This window comes from Dreissena polymorpha, chromosome 5 (assembly GCF_020536995.1).
Source record: "Dreissena polymorpha isolate Duluth1 chromosome 5, UMN_Dpol_1.0, whole genome shotgun sequence".
In the NCBI taxonomy this organism is placed as follows: Eukaryota; Metazoa; Mollusca; class Bivalvia; order Myida; family Dreissenidae; genus Dreissena; species Dreissena polymorpha.
This window is the reverse complement of record NC_068359.1, coordinates 8,061,671-8,085,927: the sequence shown is the minus strand read 5'-3', so window position 1 is coordinate 8,085,927 and position 24,257 is coordinate 8,061,671. Positions and strand designations below refer to the sequence as shown.

Here is a 24,257-nt window from a genome sequence, read left to right as displayed (position 1 = left end):
ATGCAAATGTTTTAAAACAATAAAAATTGATGCAGTATAAAAACAGTTTACAGCAGACCGTTTACGTAATAGTGACGTCATTCTCAGCTACAACGCCACCTAGGGTTAAATAACACTAAGTGAACATGTGTACAATAACTTTACAAGAATCTGGAATTAAACTCCAACAATCGCGTAGCTGGTAATCCAGGTAAATTTTCAAGTCTGTTATCATTAGTGTCTCATACATTACTATAGCTTAACTGCAGACAGCATTCGAAACATAGGTTAAATATCAAACAGTAAATAAACATTACCCCACCCACTAAGGTTTACATGTGTTACAATATATCGTTCATAGCATGTTAATATTTCAAAAATCTATTTAAGTTCGTTTGTACAACTTTTAAATAAATAATAATGCATCCGGTGGCAAATAGTTTCCAAACGGTGGGCCTACCCGTCATTCCATTAGTGCATCTTTATAATGCTTTCTGCTTTATAATTCAACCTGTTTTCGCCGGATTGTCAATTTTATTCTGAAAATGTCTATGAGCAAAAAATGGACGCAAAATGAAACAAAAACGAAATCTCATCAGGCACTTTGATGTATTGTCCTTAAATTATCGCCTTTGATTTTGTACATGAATTGGGAGAGGTTGTGCAGTGCACTAGAACCATGCATTGTGCATACATATTTTTAGATTTATTTTTCTTTGCTAACCATTGTACTTATATTTTGTTTGGAGAATATCTAGAACAACTCAAAAAGGTATCAACTTGAGGCGTATGCATGCAGCGAATACATTTTCAAATGGGATGGGCATTGAACAAGAAAAATTACTCGTGTTCCCCTAATTTTAAAGTTATTTTCCTTCGTTAATGTGTGTACTTTTTCCCGAGGAAAAGTAAAAGAGGTATCAACATGAAACTTAGTTGGTAGGTAGATTTTATTAAGAGAATGGGCATTGTACAATATTAAGTCTTGCTCTTCTTTTAAGAGTAACTGACCTTTGCTTATGTTGGTACTTAAATTGTATTCATAACATACATCGTAAGTCTAAAAAAGGTACCACCCTGAACTTAATTAATAGGTAAATATCATGTAGGTAATATGCAGTGCACGAAATTCATGACTATTCATCTAAAATGATTATTTCCCTGCTTTTCCTGCATTTATAGGAAGTCTCTTCGTAACGAAGAGCAATTCTAGGCGGAAGTTGTCTGTATAGACAATCCTGTACCGACTGCAAATGCAAATTGGGGACGAAACTTCACGCATCTGGAGATGTATATTTGGAGATACATGCATATACATCTTAAATGAATAAACACATGAAAAGCTTTAATAGAATGTCTTCGACTTCTGTATTGATAAACAATATCCATCTCTAAAATATTCAAATGCATCACTATCTTGCACATTATAGCAATTTTAATTGATACCTTTCCGCATATACTTTAGACCTAAATTTAGTATTGATGATGTTATAGATGTTTGTACATTAGAAGGCTTTTACGATAAACACAAAGTGAAAAAAACACAAAACACAAACAAGGTCCTGCAAGCACAAGAAAAATAAGAATCATATCACAAAGTGTATTAACTATATAAAATAAAGCACTGTACTGAAATGCACTTCTAACAAAGCACTGGATTCTCAAAAAGGGCTCGAATAGATTTTTTAACACATTCAGCGGCATCATAAACTCTCCCCCGGACCTTACTTCCTCGATCCTTCATATGACCATCAGATTCCTGTAATATATTGATAGTGTTGAAACAATGGCGGTCGAATGTTCTACAGCTGCAAACCAATTAAATTATGTTAAGTTACATTAAAATAAAGTTTGAATGTTTTTTACTCTGAAATATTCTGCAAACTATTGATAAAATTCATATTGGTTATGTTATTGGGCTTCAAGCCGTCGTATTAGCATTTTGCCTTCTCCCACAAGCTAAAACCGCTGTCCTAAGACCAATAAAAAAGTCGATATGAAGTAAACACACATTACAATACTATTCACGATGGTAAGATTTCACATTACTGGAGTAAACATTTATCATACTTAATGTTTGATTTAGTAGTGTGCTGTTTAAACATATAATGTTGTGAGATCAATAAGCACCAGTAAAACAGCTAGTTTGAGTTAAGGCGGAAATTCAATTTTTGCCTTCAAGCCGAATTCAAAACTAATTGTGAGATAATAACTTGCCAAGATCATTATAAATATTTAAAAAGGGAAATTGTTCCTCGAATCTGCATATCATATGGGGATAGGATCGAATTGGCATTCATTGATTCTTCATTTTTCTCTTTGAACAACTACGGCATGCGTAAGTGTTTAATATTTTATGTGTAAAATGACACTGTTAGCAATTATGTTTGAAATAATTCCAAACAGAGAAATCTAAACAAATTGCAATCACTAACGCGCTCTAAATATTACATAAGGTAATTTGCCTTTTCCATATTATAATTCATAGAACAGAATAGTTTATTGTGTTTGAAGCATATACGGCTCATCGTCATGAACATCTATATACCACAACAACATGAATTTAAAGTAGCTGCATAACATAATACTTTCAAAGAATGAAAAATAAATGTGCAAAATGTATGTAACACATTTTTATAGAATATTATCACACCAAAATAATGTACTTATAAATGTATTTTCTCTGAACCGGCAGACGTATACATGTTTCGTAAACATCTTATAGTTGCCATCTATAAAGTTTGATCAAGAACTGACACTTAAGTTTTGAAACTTAGGCAAAACTGACCACACACATTAGGTCATATGATTTAATGAGATTTGATTTTATAAGCAAAATCAATAGTCTTCTATGCAATCGCACGGTTAAGAGATGGAATATATGGTAATTATGCAACCGCACGGTTAAGAGATGGAATATATGGTAATTATCTTCACAGTATGGCCTTCTTCCACAAACGTTTTTAAGTGTTTTCTTCTGTCCACATGTCAAAAGATTCGGCTTATCATATATATCAAGACATTCATTCATATGACACAGGTGCCTCAATATTAAAACTGTCTACAATATAGTAGATAAAATTGTCCATTTAGCGACCAAAATTGATATTGTTATATGCACACTACTTGAACAACAGCAAGCCGTCAATTGTTAACGCAAATATACATACTTGAATAAGTAAACGTGTTTCAGACAGTGGAAAAAATCTCATACTTGCTTAACAAACCATAAGAAACCATAAGAAACAATAGTAACAACAAAATCACAGTATAACATATTTAGATGAACGGCATATTATTGGGTGCAACAGCATCCCTTTGTATTGTAAATATTATGGTTAATGCAAACAACAATTTGCTGGATGATATAGTATAGAAAATAATTATATAATGTCAAAAATTGTGCTTCAGTAGTGAATTGTTAGGTAATGAATAATTTATATTTTTGTACAACTTTAATTATATTTAATTCTTGAAATATCAAAGAAAAAAAATAGCAATATATATTAAAAAATGCATTCGATTGAGAGCAACGATTTTACATACACATACAGTAAACAATTACATCGACAAATATTTATGTTAGTTTTAAAATGTCATATATGCTGTAAATTAACAATTTAGCAAACAAATGAGGATAAGAAAACCTATTGTACTCCAAAGGCAGTATTTAATACACAAATATCAGCTTTACAATTTCACAACAAGTGTGTGTTCCAAGTTAAAAGGTCTTCCACCTTCATGCTATTTAAACAGTCTTTGCTCGGTAGTGTGTTAGATTTCTTCAGTCATTGCTTCACAACATTCAAATGTTATTAGATAGCTTGTGTTTGTGTTTAATATCTCACAATTTTATTTCATAGCATCATTGTGCTTGCTTCATTCCACTCAAATGTTTTGTTACATCGCCATTTCTCGTGCTTGATTTCTCGGGTTTGATTTATCCAATCATTGCTTCGCATCAGTCAAATGTTTTGTTAAATCGCCAATTCTCGTATTTGAATCCTCCCGTTATTGTTTCACAGCATTTACTGTTTTTTTTAATCGCCGTTGCTCGTGTTTGATTTTTCTGTCAAAGCTTAAAAGCATTCAAATGTTTTATTACATCACCATTTTTCGTGTTTGATTTTTCGTGTCCCGGTTTCACAGCATTCACGTTTTTTGTTAGTTTAGTGTTTGATTTCTCACGCCTTTGCTTCACAGATTTCAAATGTTTTGTTTGATCGTCATTTCTCGTGTTTGATTTCTAACTTTCTTGCTTCACGCCATTCAAATGTTTAGTTAGATCACTCATGTTTGATTTCTCGTGTTCTATCTTCAGAACATTCAAATGCTCCGTCATATCGCCATTTCTCGTGTTTGAATTCTCACAACCTTGCCTTACAGCATTCATATGTTTTTTTAAAAAGCCATTTCTCGAATAGAACAAGGAGAAGTTTGAAGCGATGGCAGCTGTGGGAAGTGCAATCACTATCAGTCCATTCACCGCGCAGACACCACCAACGAAGTAGCTCAGCGTTGTCGTCGGATAGAAGTCACCGTAACCCACTGTCGTCATGGTGACGAGGGCCCACCACATGGCGTACAGTGGGTTTTTGAACTTGTCGGTCACTAATTCAGTGGAGAGCATGATTGTTCCATAGACGATCACGAGGATGGAGAAACTGAACAGCAGCAGTACAAGCTCCGAGAAACTGTGGCTGATCGACAACAGTAGGAGATCGAAGTCTTTGTACAATTTTCGCAAACGAAATATGAATATAAGTCTGAAAACACTGATACTTTTCACGATGAGGCAAAAGTTCAACAGTTGGTTATTTTCAAATATCAGTGATTTATTCATTTCTAGTCCCGAAGCAGTAATCATACAGATGCAGAGAAGTATTTTTGCAACGTTGAACTTGCTTCTCAAGTGCTGACTTTTACTGGGACAGGCACAAAAATGCACAATCAGCTCCACAATGAAAACAGCCATGCAGAATACGTCGACTGCGAGAAGGGCTGGGTGGGGGTCGGTTAGACCCAGTAAGAGAAGTATCGGGGAATATTCATGCTCCAAATATGTTTTTATTTCAATAGGCATGTTGAAGTATGTGTAATTCGGAACAGCGTTGGTATTTGGCTCAATGTAGAGGTCAACTCTAACACCAACCTGCGTCCAAATGGTGAGCACTATGACACTGACCACCACAACAGCCAAATAGATAAAACACCAAACCTAAAATAATAAAACAACATTTTGTTTGCTAATTTCTTATTTATATTTTAGACAGAGCTTAATTTTGTCAATATTGCCAGTAAATCATTAAAACGTAATATGTTAAACGAAATTTATTGTACACTTTGAACAAAATATATCTATCAAATTTAAACAAACAAAAACTCGCACTGCAAAGAACAGAAGAAACGAATGTTTTCAAACACAATAAACGCTATTACCCGATGTTTACGTAATTAAATCATATCATCCCGTTTAATTTTTATGGTAAATATTTGGTATGAACACAATACAACAAACTGTAAGATGCAATACTCCATTAAATATTGACTGAATGTGTGATAAACAAATCCCTAAAACAATTATACCACACAATTATCAAGGCTTTTCGTCCCATTATCAACACAACAAATGAAAATATAGATTCACGAGTAATGTCTTCGAATTCGCTGGCTATTTTAAATTTCTCCAATCTATAACACTATATATAAATTTATCATCGCAGAAATATTTCGCTCTGCACAACAAGTATATGTAAAATGTTTAAAAGTATTTTTCGGAAGTCTTTTAAGACAACGTAACAATTCCTGTAGTGCGATGTATAGAGGATACTTGCAAGGCAGGGTTTTTTTTTGGCCCGATTTTATAGCCGAAATTCGGCTATGTTCCCAATCCCAAAAAGTATACTTTTTTCCCAAAATGTGGCAAAAAATTCCCCCCCCCCAAAAAAAAATTATTTTTTTTGTAGAAAGAAGTGTATTTTATCTCAATTTTAATTCAATTACATCTAACAAAGTATTATATGATTTTTTTTCTTTTAATTTGAATGATTATAAAGAGTTAAATCAAATTTAGTATTTCCCTAATCAGTTGACTTTTCGTGTGGAAAAAAAGGCTAATGAATTTATTTTCCCAATTTCATGAAAATGCCGATAAAATTCCCAATTCCAAAGCCATGGGCTATCTTCCCAATAAGTGGAAAAAAAACCTGCAAGGCATTTTATAAAGGCTTCCTTATACCCCCTTCCCCTACTACTTTGTTGTTATTTTGTGATAATTATGTCGTAGGTTGAATAAGTCAATGTAAACTACTGAAGTTTTTGCTCACCTTTGCAGCAGTGGATGAATTTGATTCTTCTAGCAGTAACCATAGCGATGATGGTGCCGATGAAGCTTTCCTAGTCGTGCCAACATTTCCATTGACATTCTTCTTATTTTCTTTTGCCATTTTAGTATAAACATCATTTGAATTTACGTAATTATTTGTGGCAGTGTCCCATGCTTTGAAACTATTGTTGGCAGATGGTTCCGTAACCGTAGAAATCTTAGCAAGAGATGTTTCGTGACTCCGTTCGATCAATATTTGTAACGTATCTATGTCTTCCTGTCCGTCATAAAAGTGTTTTAAACAACACAGTGACAACAGCTTGATTGGAATATCCCAGAAATCGAGCTCTCTTCTGAACTGGTTGGGGCAGACGTCTTTCGGCGCATGCAACTCCCCGTTAATATAGGCATTCAGTATGTATCTGAAGGAGACAGCATCCCTGTCAAAAATATAAATACCCGATTTCCTGTCGTATTCCTCGCATGAGTCTTTTATGTTCGCCAAACGACTGGTTGGGATTTTCTGCAATGTACTTTTCTTTGTCCTGAACATCGTTCCACTGATGTCAAGTCTGACCATGTCCTCCATTGTTTGTTACTGGTAGTCTCCTGCATGCAAAATATGGGTTTACACTTTCAATTTCCCGATATTTCTCAACCTTTTAAATGCTTCTCTAAACAGCTTTGCGTGACGATACACTGCGATTGGCTTTTCTGGTTCCCGATCTTTACATTAAAATACAGTAGTAAAGGTCTGGCATAAACCAAATCGTTACTGTAACACCGGTTTTATTATGTTTCGCGGCATTACGTTAGTTTATACAAGTATAATTTAAACGAATTCGCAAATACATGTCCTTTTGGGCAGAATATTGATTAACAAAGCTTAACTTTCTGAGTTTATTTATTTGGTTCAAATATTTCTACAATGCATAATTTTGTTGCAAATGGCCTTGTAGAACTTGTTTATAATTTGGCATTACTGATAATTTTCAAAGGAAATTCACACTCCTGCCTTTAAGGCATATGAGAAAATATATATTCGTTCATTAATTATCTTCATTCGTAATCGAAAAAATAAGAAAACGTGTAAACACTAAATAAATATATAAAAAAAAACACTGTATTACCGACATAGCGTTTCAACTACCATACAATCCAAAAGCCTGCGTAGTAAAGTTATCAAATATGTTTCTAGTTCAGCTCGTTTACCAGTATTTAAAACAATGCTTAAACAATTTACTTAGAACTGCATTTTTGTTATCAAAGATATTGCTAAATGACTGTAAAATTATTTCAAGACACATCACCACAAACGTTATGCGAATGGTTCAGGTCTCTAACCATGCGATCCTCGTATTTATAGTCCAGCGGTCTTCCAAAAGAACTTAGGGGCCCTACCTTGATAGCGTCAATGAGGCATTTCTGTGTCAGGTATATCGGCTTGACTGAAAGAAGCAAAGAACTAGCACACGATTTTAGTTTCGCTATAAATTTATGAGTTATAAAACATACAAACATACTATATTGGAATTTGTAAACTAATACGGGAGATAAAATTCAATGTTTGTCTTCAAGCCGAATTAAACAAATTGTGCAATAAAACCTTGCAAAGAGCAGTATTAATATAATAATAAGGGAAATGTTCATTGAATGTGCATATCAGAGGGGAATAAGATCAAATTTACTCTCATTAATTTTTCTTTTTTTTTTTCTTTGATCAACTATGCCATGCGTAAGTATTGAATTTTGTATATGTTTTATGTCCCCCACCACTATAGTGAGGACATATTGTTTTTGCCCTGTCTGTTGGTCTGTTGGTTTGTTGGCGCCAACTTTAACATTTTGCAATAACTTTTGCTATATTGAAGATAGCAACTTCATATTTGGCATGCATGTGTATCTAATGGATCTGCACATTTTTAGTGGTAAAAGGTCAAGGTCATTCTTCAAGGTCAAAGGTAGAAAACAATAAATCAAAGCGGCGCAGAAGGCGACATAGTGTTTCTGAGAAACACATTTCTTGTTTTTATATGACAGTGTTCACAGATATGTTTGAAATAATGCCAAACCGGCAAATCTAAACCAAATGCTATCACAAACGAGCTCCTGTATTGAATAACAGAAAAAAATAACTAATGATTAATAATAAATTCATACTACTGTATGCCACAAAAGCCTCGTGCACTTGTGTCAATAAGCTTTATTACATCAGCTCCAAGTTTGCATCGAGAGTTATCCTATAGATTCGACATTGATGTTTTGCACTCTGTCAGTTGACACAAACTTCTTAAACAGTCACCCTATATCATTTAACGTAACCAGTGCAATGTGCATGCATTGTTCGTTTAGAAATGAAGTTGTTTGTGTGCGTGTGTTTGTTTTAAATTGATATTATCCTTTAATAAGTATTACACAAGTTAATCAAACTCATACCTCTCTCCTCTGGTGAGGAAAGTATTCTGTCTTCAAATACAATGGCATGTAAGAGGAAAACTAGCAATTTCAAAGGAACCTTTTCACAGATTTAGACATGTATTGAAGTTTGTTAATAAATACTTTAAATTGATAAGTAAACGTTGGAACAAAACACCTCAATAACAAAAACAATAATAAAATTTAAAAAAAGAAAGGAAGTCTTCCTTAACTGGGATCGATCCACTGACCCTTGGAGTAAAAGTCAAGTGCTTAAACCAATGGGCCATCAGTGCTCTCATATAGTCAGTGGTTTATTTTATTTAAGCAATCCTTGTAAGCAAACATAAGAACTCTCCAAATTATTTTTTTCATTAAATGCTTTATTGATAAATGCAAACATTGAATCTAAAAAGCTGCAATAAAAAAACAAGAAAAAAAAATAAAAATATAAAAGTAACTCTTAAATGGGCTCGAACCATTGACCAGTAAACGTCTACCGTTTAGACCTTTCGGCCATCCATGCTCATACAATGAGTGATGTATTTCATACTTATTTTAAGCAATCCTCGTAGTGTCACAAAATATAACGAAAACAGTCGATTTAATTTTTAAATTAACTCAATGTCAATACTGGCAACTTTAATTTTTAACAAGTTTGTAAGTATGTTGTGGGAATTCACGGATCTACATTAAATTATTACTTAAAGAATGTAATCTTGAAACAGACGAGCTAAACACACATTTTTTATTTTCCTCTACGAGGCATTTGAACCGAGGGGGCCGCCATCTTGTTTTCAAAAGTAGTTCCAAATCCAATATGACGGTCGCCTTCGTACATCAGAGAGACGGAGTGGTGTAGCCCACTGTCCGATTGTTGGATACCATGACGTTCAACCTCCGCGCAGAGATTCAACTGGAACCAGCATAACTCGATCAAATCCATGCCATTATAACCAACCACGTGATGATAGCCGAGCCACGTCGTAAAATAATTGCGACGCTGTTATTTGTTTCTTTTTTTATTAGGTTATTTTTTACTATGAATCTTAACTTAAACATTATTTTCAAAAAATAAAAGTAACCACTTTATGTAATATAATACTATAAAAAATCCTTACAGATTTGGTGGCCACGGGTTCAATCCCAACTGTGTGGGCGTTTTTTAATTCTACCACAAAGACACGAAGACAAAGTACTGGCTATACCCAGGTCTCAAGACTCATTGCAAGTGCATTGATGTTCCCCTGGACTTAATGGAAAAGAAGAAGAAATAAAAAGAAGAAGAAGAAGAAGAAGAAGAAGAAGAAGGTTCGGATTTGGTATAAAACCTAAAAAAATAAGACATTGGTCTTTAAAAATGTTCGTACGGAATCCATGACCGAGTTATTCGATTTATTTTCAGCTAAACCAATTATAAAAAGATAAAACGATATTCAAGACTAAAATTGTGTGCAAAATTACTGTTACATGGCCTACTTCAGCTACCCTTTAACAAATGCATACTGGTTTGAAATATTATTATTTCATGTAATCTGTTTTTTCAATGAAATGGTTTGATAAATAAAGAATTTTCGATTTTTTTGAATTTTTTTATTATTTGCAACCTGGGTTATTGTGAAAGATAAACAACACTGGACGTATACGGAATATTAAATGTATTCAGTATTGTCACTAAGTAGTAGAACTTATTGTTACAGGTGCCAAAAGACACTTGTTTAATAAAATAATCAAGCAATATATGACATTGTCTATGACTAAACAAATGACAATAATTTCTATTGATCAGCGTGGTATATTTTACAGTACCAGATGCCATCTGAATGATAGTGTCTGATATACAGAATACCTACCACGGTCTGATAAAGACGAAGATACATTCTTAAAGAAAGCAGAAGGGCAATAATAAAATATTAAGATAACATAGTGGGATAAAAGTTACAACAACTTAAAATGTAATTAACATTTTTGATGTAACGAGTTACACAGTTCCTGCTGCGTATAATTATCGAAAGAAATCTAGGTAAAAATTAATATAATTATACACGTGCTGAACTAGACAAAATATAATGGACATTATATTTATCCCCAAAACAAAAATACGTATTGTCTAATCGTTCTCTTTGTCCTAACATTAATCCAATACACCTATGCAACTCGCGGAACAAAACAATTAACATCATAGCGAAATGAATTAATATTATGGATTGACCGTGTACCATTCCTTTTGCTAACTGTCCATTTGCTCTTTGCCACACGCCAGTTGATTATAGGAAATACCATTTGCTGATTGCAAATTGATATTTGCTGACTTTCAATTGCTAGTTGATTAACTCCAGTTGCTATTTGTCACATGCCAGTTTCTCGATGTTTTCGATTTCTTTTAGCAATACGCAAATATTATGCAGCAATATGCAATCATCATATCTCGTGTAACAAAAAACGTTCACGTAACAAAAAAAAAAGAATTGACATATAGTAATTAGTGATTAACAGCTTGCATTTAACAATTAACATTAGGCAATAAGCACGGGCAACGCCCACCGGTCGACCATCAATTTGACATATACCGTAATAACTCTATGTTTTCGGACACTTAAAAATAATTTTAAAAAATCGTGTCCGAAAACTTAGATTCGAAAAATATTCACAAAATACAGTTGTCCGAAAACTTAGAGTCGAAAATTGAAGTGTCCAAAAATAGCGTCAATTATATCATCGACTACCATTAATAGCACGCGCTTGTAAAATACCATGCCGTACAGTATAAATTACAGTTATATATGTTTGCACTTCAGTTTAAATGATTGTAAATGCTTAATTTATTTGACAGAAAGTTACTACAAGTTTGTACTTTGACCAACGAGTTCAAATATTAGCATGTGATGTACAAATACTCTCTAGTTTGAACCTGTAATTTACGCAATAAAAAAGCAAACAATCGTTGTTTGTTCATTTCCGATAGTTGTTGTCTAACACCTTCCATTGTTCGTAAAAATTGCAATAGGGTGCATCACGCTTTGGAGCGTTAAGTATTTGTCACAGTTATTTTACTGAGAAGAGGTAGTACCATTGCGGTAGATAATTGAACTGTTAATTGGCACTACCCGTGGTAATTGTCATAACTCTTATGCTATCGGGCGAAAGCATTGTTTAATACATGTTTACAAGGTTATTTACCCAATAACGCAAATGTGATGGTCCATTACCCTCAGGCATGCACCTGTCATGTTTTATGATGTTAATCTGGTTGTAAAACTCCAGTGATCGAAGTGTCATTAGATATCGAAAACAGGACCGAAATTTGGTAAAATAGCGCTGTAAAATATGTTATCCAGAGAGGCGACCCCCCCCCCCCCGGAGAACTGCCCCCTTATTTTAAAGGGGGCGGAGAGGTGCCCTCCCATCAAATCTTTATGGGCGGAGAACTGCCCTCCCATTAAATCTTTAGGGGCGGAGAACTGCCCCCCCCCTGTCAGAATTAAGCAGGCGGAGATCTGCCCCCTCATAATAATTCATTGGGCAGAGAAGTGCCCTCCCGTGTCAACTTCTATTAACATGAAATGTCGGGCATCATCATCACACCTTTTTACCGCAAACAGTTACTCAAACATAAATGGTCCGATGAGAGTAAAATGCAAATGGTGAGCAATAATTTACTTATGGCGAGTACGTAATGAAAACAATACCCGTACACATTTTATCCGGTAACAATGTTATTTCAGCACAAGTATATTTCCATTTATCGTCCGCATCACTGTACATGAATGTCATTTAAAATTCGTGTTTTAATAAGAGCGCGAAACATAGTCGGGTCCACGCAGGAAACGCGTGCGTGTCAATACAGAATACGTGACTAAATATAGGCGTGCAACTGAGTACATATACCGTAGATTTGTCGTTGACGTGACTGTGCGCGGTTGATGGAATGACACGTGATGGCTAAAAAGAAAACATCAAATAGAAATAAATGTGCATGCTTATATACTTTTGCAACTCAATGCGTCACTAGACTTGAATGGATTAAATTTCAATTAATGACGTACTGCACTAAATGCACTATTCTTTAATTTTATAATAGCTAAAGGGGTCGTTTTGGATTCATTAAGTTATGAACTGTTCGTATACTAATACAGTTTATTTTTTATTATTAATAATTAACTTACTGGATTGTCGGAAGTGACAGTTCCCTTGCAGTTCTCACTTCGTCGCTGAGAACATTCCCATCGAATCGTCGACTTGGTCTCCTTCCTCTTTGTGTACGAGAAACCTTCATGGCATAACTTAGCAGCGCCTCTCTGACTTCAAATGAACACCGTAATTGATGAAATGGTTATAGTGTTTTTTTTGAATTTTTGTATCGAGTGCACCGGGATTGTCTCCCATATGGCCATCGCCCCCAGAAAGACGTGTTAGTTGGTTACGGGGGGATAGTGCAAGATACAGGAGACACCCCGTTCCAGAGGTGACTCTGGGTCTTTTAGTGCCCGGTGTATAGCACCTAGTACACTGCACCTCGGTTTAACGTCTCATGCGAAAGACGAGTTAGTAAGTTATGTGCAGCGGGGGATCGAACCAGCGATCTCTGGATTGTGAAGCCAGTGTGTTACCACTAGACCACTGATCCGCTACTATAGTGATTTGTCAGTGTGTGTTGCATTTTATACATTTGACGGAAAACAGTTTGCATTTTGAGCAAAGCGTGTCGTGCATTTTCAAAAACAAAATCGGTTTCAGTTTGGTTTAATTTGCAGCTAATTAGGCAGGCTGCGAACGTGTTACAGTTAACGATAAACACCGCGATCTTTTAATCTTTTAATTGGTAGACCGGGCGGACTTTAATTGTTGAGCACTTGTTACCTTGGAAGAAAGCCGCATACGGGTTTATAATATTGAACCGTCGAGATCCGTTATTGGTGAAAATAAACAAATAAATTATTGTTTTCAGCTTGCTTAAGGATGTAATAAATTGCATACTTATTGTTTATTTTACTGACGGAGAAAATATCAAATAATTCAGCCGCGATTACTTTTTAATAGCAAAAAGGGGGAAACCACGTTATTATCAATATGGCGACGTCGATGCCGATGCAGGTATCATCTGCTGTTTTATACCTTTTATTAATTGCATAAATTTCGCTTTCTTTCTAACCATATCAGCAAGAAAGTTATTGGCGTTTTTTTGTAATTGTAATACTCGATCTATATATATCGACTTTACACGCCGCGCAATTTCTTTATTTAGGGAGCACTTCTCTGGGTCTTCAATTCTGACAGGAGGGCACTTCTCCGCCCCTATTTTTCAGCAGGAGGGCAGTTTTCGGCCCACTAAAAAACAGCGAGGGGGCAGTTCTCCGCCTATTAAAAAACAGTGAGGGGGCAGTTCTCCGCCTATTAAAAAACAGCGAGGGGGCAGTTCTCCGCCTATTAAAAAACAGTGAGGGGGCAGTTCTCCACCCAGCGAAAAATCTTTGAGGGGCAGTTTTCCGGGGGGGGGGGGGGCACCTATCATAGAGCCGTAAAATATACTGTCCGAAAACTTAGAGACAATACTTATGAACTAAAACTCGTAAGTCCGAAAATTAAGAGTCACGAAAACTAATTATTTTTGCTAAAAAATGGGGTGTCCGAAAACTTAGAGTGTCCAAAAACATAGAGTAATAACGGTACATGTTATTCAGATGGTTCAAATGTGACAATGTCGTAATATTGTCCATTTATTAAAAATACATTTCAGTATGCATTATACATTTACCGGTATGTTCTATGTGTTATTTTGTTATAGTACTTTAGAACTATAATTTTTCACGGTTCGTATTTTAACGGAGCATCAATGCATATATCTTAAAATTGAATATTTTCTATTAAAGGGACTGTCAACCACGACGACGTAGAAAAGAAAAGTTGTAAAATACCGTATTCATTTACAATTATTAGTTTGTATTGATTAAAATAATACGACTGGTATATTACATTACTTGAAAAAAGTTGTAAAGTTTTCATATTTTCAGTATATTTGGTAATAAATTTTACTGGGTATGTCTACCAGGTAACTACCAGTTAACTATAAATAACCCCCGTAAATTGATCATCATCGTCACGTGGTAAACCCAGGAATGCAAATTGTGTATGCGTAGTGAATTGTATATATCTAATTTAGAAAATGATCAATCTACAAGCGTTGTTTATAGTGTGTATATCGTTATGTCACCTATTTTCGTGATGTACTTTCGATTTCAGATCGCGAAATTTTATTACCAAATACACATGTATACTAAAAATATGAACTTTTTTAAGGTAATGTAATATACCAGTCGTGATTTTGTAATCAATATAAACTAATAATTGTAAAAATACGGTATTTTACAATTTTTCTTTTTTCGTCATTCGTGGTTGACAGTCCCTTTAACCCATTTATGCCTAGCGTCTAAAAAAAAGCCTTGGCAAACAGCGTAGACCCAGATGAGGCACCGCATGATGCGGCGTCTCATCAGGGTCTGCGCTGTTTGCTTAAATGAATTTCTGTAAGAAATATTCTAAATATAGAAATAAATATACTAGACATCCCTAATTTTGGAAGTAAATTAATCCAATTTAGAAGAATGGTAGACGCCACGCGGCATAAATGGATTAAATAGACTCTGTTTAGCATAAACACGGAAGCGATCGTTTTCTCATATTTCTCAACTTGTCACCGACACTGGCACCACACGCCAGCGCTGTTCCGGCGTCTGGTTACATTTGGTAGCCACTACGGACTTTTTATCCATCGTAAGACATGTATTCGACTGCACATGTAAAACACTGCCGGGTGCTTCATCGAATACCCAGGTTTTGTGGCTCGGATCCTCGAAATGGTCGCAATGTTTCATAATCACTCTGCCGCCTGGTAAGACATAGAGACAATGACCCAAGTGACGCAATTCAGATTTTCCGGTCCATTCGAATAGCTGGTTATAACCGCGTCCATGACAGTTAGAATGGCCAACTTTTTCCTCCAAAGGGTAGCTTGCTTCCAGACACATGGAATTCCCATTATTCTTCAGAGAGCCGATCCATCGTGACTGTGCGGGATCATGGATACTTGCAAAGCTTTTGACCTTGTCAACGAAGTACTGGAAGGAGTGACACGCGTTCGCTTCCCTGAGAGCGCGCCTCTCACTGACGTCACCGACGTCGACTTCACTTGGCTTCTCTCCGCTGTAGTCTATGACTACCTGACGGTACGGTTGGTCCAGCCACGTGTACGCCACGCGGAACAGGTTCACCATGCCAACCTTTCCAACAGACCACATGACCTGAAAATTCAATGTTGGCATATGTTAGTACATGGACGTACCACCGATGTACTGGCTGACTGTCGATTCGTAAGATATAAGTTTCAAAAGTAATGACTATGGAGGATATACCGGTATTTGCCATCGTTTTATACTGTCAATAATTCTAGAAGATAAAGTAAACCCTTAATAATAAAATTCAAGATGGAACATAATCAGAAACCGCAGCAGGGCTATAAATGCCTTCCCGAAAGTTCAATAAATCCACATGTATTAGTAGTAATAGGGTGTTAATACGAGAGATGAATTCAAATAGTCACTAATGCTGCGTACCCGCCTGTATATGTGCGCCAATATTGAGCAGGGTACCATCTCTACCTCCCCGCCGCACATCCACACCTTCACGGAGAGCTCGATCTGCTCGCTACCCCAGATGTGCATGCCGGGATCGAACCCGCCCAACTGCTGGAACCAGTCTTTACGCATGGCAATTATCATCCCCATCACTGTCCCTATCCACATCGGCTCCGTATTGTTCTTGCGTGACTCCGAGTACTCTTTTGTGAATCTTGCAATCTGCTGACCAAGGTTCCAAGTGAAGAACGGGAAATCGAAGGCCACGCCAAACTTCTCTGTGTTTGGGCTCACTCCAAAGTCATCGTTATTGATGGAGCCGATATTCGAGCACACGAGGGCCTTGGGTTTCTGAACCAGCCGGTAAACTACTGGCTCCAACCAGCCGGGGGAGCACTCCATATGACTGTCCATAGTGATAAAATAATCTGCGCTGGATGCGTCTATCCCCGCCTGTCGCGCCATCATCAAGCCGACATTTACCGCCTTCCTGATGAGCCTCACTTTAGGCAGGCTGGCCACGTGCACGTCTAGCTGACTTCCAAGATCCGGTTCATTGGAGCCATCATCGACCAAGATGATCTCCCTGAGAAGGCGCGCCGGGGAGTGTAGCAGAACACTGTACACGGTACGCAGCAGAACGCTCGGGCGCTCGTTCCGGAACGGTATCACGACACTCACGGGCGGGAGGTCGTCTGGGTAACGCAGGACCAGGCAGACTTCCGGTCTGGAATCTGGAAGGATGCGCTGCAGAGGAATAAAGTCACTGACGACAGCGTTGTAGTCGTGCTTGTCTTTTGCCTCGGACACTTTGAGGCTGGTTGCCTCGTCGGAAAACTTCTTGAACTTAAGCGGCGAACCGTTTGCACCTGAAAATGTAGCAGAGTATCAAATATGGTGCAGAGCCTATTTCCGCCACGGTATTAACCCATTTATGCCTAGTGGACTCTCCCATCGTTCTATTTTGGATCAATTTATTTCCAAAATTAGGGATGTCTAGTATATTTATTTTTATATTTAGAATATTTCTTACAGAAATTCCTTTAAGCAAACAGCGCAGACCCTGATGAGACGCATTTTTTTTCTAAACGCTAGGCATAACTGGGTTAAATTATCCACCAATTCTGAATTGTTAAAAACAGCGATGAAGTTTCTGTCGGACTTGATCAGAAAAGATTGTTTTTATTTACGACACCGACATTTTTTCGTTTTGATCCGGTGATTATTCACTCTTTTAGCCGTGTTTTATACGACCCGACTCATGTAACGGGGAAGTGGAGAGAAGGGGGATCTATGTACATGTATTCTATTTCGCATCCGTCATTTCGAGGTCTCGCAAAGTGACTATCCTTAATCAAATCATCGCGTTATGTCAATACACATTTATTGTCATTAACTACTGTTCATAGCTTTAATGGTCTCAAGAGATCACGTTTAATTTTACAAATAAATCAGGACGTTCAAAAAGCGTATTTCATCTGTTCCCACAGGCGGTGCATCGGTTTCAGACCTCTTCGAATGACCTATTTAAGAAACATAAAGGTATTCAAAGACATTTCGATATTGAAAATAAACATTTACTGCTGCTTATCTTTTAGGTTTTAATGACCGCAAAAGACAACTTCAAGTAGAAGAAAAGCTTATTACGGTCCTGATTTAAGATTTTACTAAACCACGCCCCACAAAAAATCTAAAAAATTAACTTCGTAAAAACAAATGTATTTTTTTAAACTTAACAGAATTGCCGTTGCAAAGCATCTAACATGAATGGTTCTTTTTCTTAGCAGTTTGGAATCTGTAAGACGGATGGCAGGTTAAGACACATTCAAGTGTACCAAATTTATACTTATACTATTTCTGAGTTGTTTTTCTTGGCATACGGTAATAGCCGAAGTAATGCCAAAATATGCGAGAAAATTCATATTGAAATTGACTTTATCTATGTGGTGATTTGGCCGCTTGGTTAACTTCTATAACACCGTCCAAATATGGCGGATTAAGGCACTGCACCAGAAGTAAAAATAAATGTCAATATATTTTATATGTGTGTGTACATAACTTATTTTAACAAATGAATGCCCATGTTTTACAACAGAATAGCATAAAAATGTTGAGAATGGAAATAAGTCTCAAATCACAAAATAAAACTTGGACTTACAAAAACTAAATGCACATAATATTTGCATTTTATTGCATTAAAAAGTTACCTGGGCCGTGTTGAACATACTTAAAATCGTCATTGCTTGTCTCTGTCTTATCACGTAAAGCTTTTCCTTTGGTAGCTCCGGCGTTTCGTTCTGGTACCTCTGGGTCGACGATACAATAGATGTGCAGAAGCATATAAACGATCACAAAAAAGTAAACGCACGACAGGATAAACAAAATAATCCTCACCATTTTGATTTAAAGAAACTCTTAAATAAATTGTTTAGATCCTGTTAATATTGTAACTGATGTTTCCTTGAGTTTAATCCAGAGAAGTAATCCGGCTCACAATTTAAGAGTGCTAAAATAATTACAGGTACAGTATCATGGGGCATTCAACATGCAACTGATTTTAATACAATATGAAAAATACGTTTGCTTATGGATAAATAGCTTCATATGGAACATGTTGAACAGGTAATTAGTAAGTTTACAATGAGCAGATGTTGAAAATGTTATTATTAAGTTTACAATGTGTAGATGTTGAACATGTTATTAGTAAGTTTACAATGTGTAGATGTTGAACTGGTTATTAGTAAGTTTACAATGTGTAGATGTTGAACTGGCTATTAGTAAGTTTACAATGTGAAGATGTTGAACAGGTTATTAGCAAGTTTACAATGTGTCTAAAGATGTTGAACATGTTATTAGTAAGTTTACAATGTGTAAATGTTGAACATGTTATTAGTAAGTTTACAATGTGTAGATGTTGAACATGTTATTAGTAAGTTTACAGTGTGAAGTTTCATAACAGAACTGTACAAGCATCTATATTCGTCGGCATGACATTTCGTAGATTTTCGTGGACATGCACATTTGAGGATTACGGAATTTCGGGAAAAAATGAGCAATTTACGTCGGTCATTTTCCGATGTGTTTCTATGTGTTCCGATGTGTACCGATGTGTTCCGATGTGTTCCGATGTGTTCCGATGTGTTTATATGTGTTTCTATGTGCTCCAATGTGTTCCGATGTGTTTCTATGTGTTCCGATGTTTATTATGTGTTCCGATGTGTTTCTTTGTGTTCCGATGTGTTTCTATGTGTTCCAATGTGTTTGTGTTAATTTCGTGGATCGTTCAAACCATAAAATCAACGACAATTAATGTCCCACGAATGATAAATGATTATACAGTATATGACCATAAAAATATGCACATACTGAGGTACATGGGCAATTGAAACAAACCCATGAAATAGTTCATATAACCAAATGCAAATAAAACACTCCATGTTCATAATTTTAAATACCGGTATGACGCTCATTATCCCTTTAACATGTCGTTACACTGTTGCAGAAGATCGTAGGCAAGCAATGTGTTACGCGTATATCTATTGCAGTCATACATAGCTAATACAAAGAGTCAAGAAAGATGAATACTCAGAGCCGCTGGGGTGACAGATGCAGTTTCAATGGACTTTCTTCGTGTATGCATAGTGATTGCCATACCTGCCATTACTTGTGGGAAAACTGAACTAAATGCATGAGCGTAAAGTTTCATCCTAAATTAGCGTCTGCAGCTCGCACAAGCTAATCAGGGAAGACACTGTCCGCCTAAAATGAATTTTCGCTAAGAAGAGGCTTCCATTATACGAAAAATACAAAACAATACAATACAATACAATACAAAATACAAGACAAACGGAAAGTGTCGTCTCTGAATGTTCGGACTCCGAAGGCTCGTATGTGTACATGAAAATGATAAATATCCAAGGCACGTGTGTACTAAAATAACATCCAGCAATTAATCTGAACACATTATAATATGATTCTAGAACCTATTTGTATTGATAATATATCAGTTAGACCAATGATAGAATACATACTAAATTGTGAATTGGTCAGACTAATTTATTTTCAAATGAACAGAAGTATTAAATACACCACCATTTTGCAGTTTTATATACATGTATTGTCTTTTATAAAGAAACATGTTTAATGCTTTAATATAAAATTATCTTCCTATTTACTTATGGTCTTTAAAAAAAAAATTGATATTTTGTATTGTTACTTGTACACAACATTTTGTATACATAAAAAACAAAGAAAGTAAAAGCACGTAAGTTAAAATGTGTTTTTCTTCAGTTGTTTGTAGTGTGAGCGTTAGCTCACACTAATGTTACACAGCAAGTTTTGCTAATCAATATTCGCTTAACTGCTTAACTACGCTATGAAAAGACAACCACTGCCTGTTGCAGTAAAATTATGCAGACGACAAATGCTAGGAGCGTCTGCTAGGAAAGATAACCACCGCATCTGCCTGTTTATTGTTCACCACTGGTATACTGCAGTGGGCTTATATGACTAATAGTGTTTAACAGCTTGTAAGACGACATTGGCCAGTCTAGTGTTTATCATTGAAATCTGTACATATTGGCTGCTTTCAGGGAAAACGGGGCTTAATGCATGTCAAATAAGATTAGCCTGTGCATATTGATTAGCCTGTGTAATGCGCACAAGCTAATCAAGGACGACATTTCTGATTGTATAATGTTTTTCGTTTAAAGAGAGTCTCTGGTACTGGGATGACAATTAATGCATATGCATTTAGCCCTGTTTTCCAAAAATGAAGCTTAAATTATATTTTTTTATTAAATATTTAAAAAACACACATCTGGACCTGTGCTTTAAGACACAATCTTTACAAATTTGAATGGGTTGCGTTCATTCAAAACTTGCGATATAAAAAGCCATAACATTATGTTTAAAACTGAGTTGCGTCTTAACTTATACAACCGCGAACACATACAGTGCCTTCAGCGCTTTGATTAATACTTGAAAATGATATGTTAAAAGTGTTGTATCGATTTAAGGTGCGTAGCTGTGTAAGAAGCACTTGAACACCATCAAAGACGGTGTTGTTATGCAGCAAGTTAATTATTACAAACGCAGTGACAGGCAGGGAATCATTCATTGGTGTGTGCGGAAATCTGTTTCTCACAACAAACTATATTAACAACCCATTTTACATTTATTTTTGCTTAATGAAAACAAAGTGTATGTATTAAAATCACTGCATAGTTATGCTTTTGTATTACTGATATTGATTTGATGCGTATGAAATCTGATTAAGCATGTTAAATCAGCAGTAGTTTCATAACAAAAACAATGGAAACACAATGATTTGTGTTTGTAGTCTATTAAGGTTTCTTTAGTTTCCATTATCATTATAGGTTTCTTTTATATCTAAATAAACACTACATTTAAAATAAATTACATTAAAATAAGCATACACATATTACATTTTAAGTACAATAGTAATTCGGTATCAACTTTATAGAGAAGTACAGCAGTATTCACAAAGTTAAATTTAATCTGTCAATTTATGAATGTGCAAGTCTTGCTATACAAACATACAAGCGCCAACCAAAATGTCCTGACTTTTGGGTTTACTATACCAGCAAACATATTAAATGGTATTAATACATTATGAACTCAATTTAAAATGAAATCTGAATATTTGAAAATACTCTGGAAAAAAAAATGTTATCAACAGAATTCTTACATAATACAAGCACATCCTGACGAGAATGCAGGAGAGAAAAGACGCTACCTGTTGAGAACCTATGAACATTTCCCAGACATATCAGATTTCATCCCGCTTTACTAGCCAGATTAAGAAATCTCTTGTGAATTCCGTGGATTATTTAAATCCATTTTATGGCTCAAAAATTTGCCCGTTGCATTGCAGCCAACAGTATATATTTTTCCTCCAGATTAAAAATAATACTAAAACGTGTTCGATATAGCCAATCCGATTAAGTTTTCACTAGTCTGATATATAGCAAATTCTGTCAAATTGTGTCTTGTCTGATTAAGCCTATCCTTTCAAGTTTGCACATGTCTGATTATACGCTGGACGAAAAGGACCATGGATTTCGCAACCACCGTGTAGCTTGGCCTGACACACGTTTTGCTATTTCTCTCGAATATTTCACAGCCTTTTAAAGTAAAGTGTGAGGTCGAGGCTCTTATAAAAGTACGACACAATGGTCATGCTTCTAAGGCCCAAACGTGTGTGCGACAGTTGAGTTCGGCTTTTATATGACGCTGCATGCCAAGCAAGTCCTCTCCAATTTATCATTCATTTTTTTCTCCGAAACAAAACAAAAATCTAGCAGATATAATTGAAAGGCATCCTTTCAAAACGTAAATGTATCTTCCTTTAGCAAAATGAATCAGAATAGTTAGTGGACAGTTTGACCCATGAGTAGTTTGTAATTTCTGATAGCAGAGGGAATATGCTTAATATTTTGTAAATTAGGCTAGAATGGAAGGTTTCAATTGAAATGATATTTTGGTAATATTTGCCATCACTTACATATCAACTGTATTAAGTCTGGGTTAATGTATTGACAAAACAGTACATCAAATGAGGCATTAACCTTGTTAAGGCCTCGGTCATCATCATATCTCAAGTAGTTCTACTAGTAATCTCCTATCTATGAAGAGGCTATAGGTGTGCAAAATATTAGAGTCAAACTTTGAGTACATGTAAAAGGCGATGTGAGGATTGTAAAGGCCCTTTATTTTGAAGCAGAATTCTTAAAAGTGAAGCTCAATAATACATAAAGAAATCATGTATATATGCTTACCGGTACTTTCAATCAAGCAGTTAGAACACAATAGAAGTAGAAAAAAAAGTGAAAAAAACGCCTGATGCTTCGTTTAATGAGCGCTGAAGTCCATACACAAGCCAATATCAAGGAAAAATATTGGACCGGTAATGAGAGAGAGTTGCTGTTTGACGAAACGCATCCTTAAGTTTTACCCAAGAATATGACCTCCTTAATTATTAAAAGTCCAAAGTATATCAAGGTAAAATATGGGACCGGCGTGTTGATGGTAAGGATCCAAGTTTCATAGTTTTGTAGGAAACGTGTAATTTTCGGTTTACCGCGAACGAACGAGCGAACGAAAGAGCGAACGAACGAGCAAATGAACGGGCGGACGGGTAAATAACCTTATGACTCAATTATCAGTAAATACAAGTTGCAAACTGACACGTTGAGTACATCGTGTTTGTAATAACAGTTAGTGAAGAATCTTTCGAAAATATGAGAAAAAAATAATATCATCTGATGTTTCTTGTAATGAACTAAAATGTACAAATAATTGATGGGAAAAATGCATTTACTTTTTAATAATTCTCATTTTGCACAATTCTATGTTCTGAAGAAAACCTCAATTAAATCAGTTATGTTTCTGCCCTTTTTCATAATTCGGAGCCACCTCTATCAAAAGTTTGAAACAAGGTTGCCAATGAATTGTTATGTGTTAACAATATTGGCGCTATAATAATTTAAAAAATGTTTGATTAAATGTCGTAACATCTGCGTGTACGTGTGTTCAGCTTTATTGCAATCTTTAATCAAATTTTCTCTTTACATTTTCGGATCATTATTTTGATCAAAATTGCACGTGGTGTTGTTGTTGTACAAATACAAGTAAACAAATGTCACATTTTTACACGCCTAGTCGGACCACAGTGTGTTAATAGTTTCATTCATCTTGTTTATTGCAACTCGGACGTTCTTAAATTCGTGTCTTGTTTCTTACACTCTCTATTTAACGTGTTTAACGCATTCAATGTGTTGATCGCCAATAGCGATAAATAAAGTCGTCAATTGATTTGTGTACGCTAGTGCAAAGTGTATTGTGTAAATTATCGAAAGAGGTACATTGTTTTTTTGTTAAGAGAA

At 35.6% G+C, this 24,257-nt stretch overlaps 2 protein-coding genes across 2 annotated transcripts; both read right to left on the bottom strand.

Moving 5' to 3' along the window:
- Positions 1 to 4,225: 4,225 nt before the first annotated feature.
- On the bottom strand, positions 4,226 to 6,893 carry LOC127881357 (potassium voltage-gated channel protein Shaw-like). The gene is made up of 2 exons (XM_052429128.1): positions 6,613 to 6,893; positions 4,226 to 5,159 (listed from the first exon to the last, which is right to left on the bottom strand). Exons 1-2 carry the CDS (start codon positions 6,891 to 6,893, stop codon positions 4,226 to 4,228), a joined length of 1,215 nt encoding a protein of 404 aa, XP_052285088.1.
- A 5,983-nt stretch (positions 6,894 to 12,876) lies between these two features.
- LOC127881356 (polypeptide N-acetylgalactosaminyltransferase 6-like) lies at positions 12,877 to 20,011 on the bottom strand. The gene is made up of 4 exons (XM_052429126.1): positions 20,005 to 20,011; positions 16,366 to 17,219; positions 15,836 to 16,017; positions 12,877 to 13,021 (listed from the first exon to the last, which is right to left on the bottom strand). Exons 1-4 carry the CDS (start codon positions 20,009 to 20,011, stop codon positions 12,877 to 12,879), a joined length of 1,188 nt encoding a protein of 395 aa, XP_052285086.1.
- Positions 20,012 to 24,257: the final 4,246 nt, after the last annotated feature.

What these genes read in the sequence shown, in the direction of transcription:
- LOC127881357 (XM_052429128.1), bottom strand. Translation starts at nt 6,893, where the DNA reads ATGGAGGACATGGTCAGACTTGACATCAGTGGAACGATGTTCAGGACA. An exon ending in CCAATCAAGCTGTTGTCACT is followed by an intron (nt 5,160 to 6,612) that starts GTGTTGTTTAAA and finishes TGTGGTGGTCAG; the next exon opens with TGTCATAGTGCTCACCATTT.
- LOC127881356 (XM_052429126.1), bottom strand. An exon ending in GCGGCGGGGAGGTAGAGATG is followed by an intron (nt 16,018 to 16,365) that starts GTACCCTGCTCA and finishes TTGAATTTTCAG; the next exon opens with GTCATGTGGTCTGTTGGAAA. An exon ending in AACGCGTGTCACTCCTTCCA is followed by an intron (nt 13,022 to 15,835) that starts GTACTTCGTTGA and finishes GTTCATTTGAAG; the next exon opens with TCAGAGAGGCGCTGCTAAGT.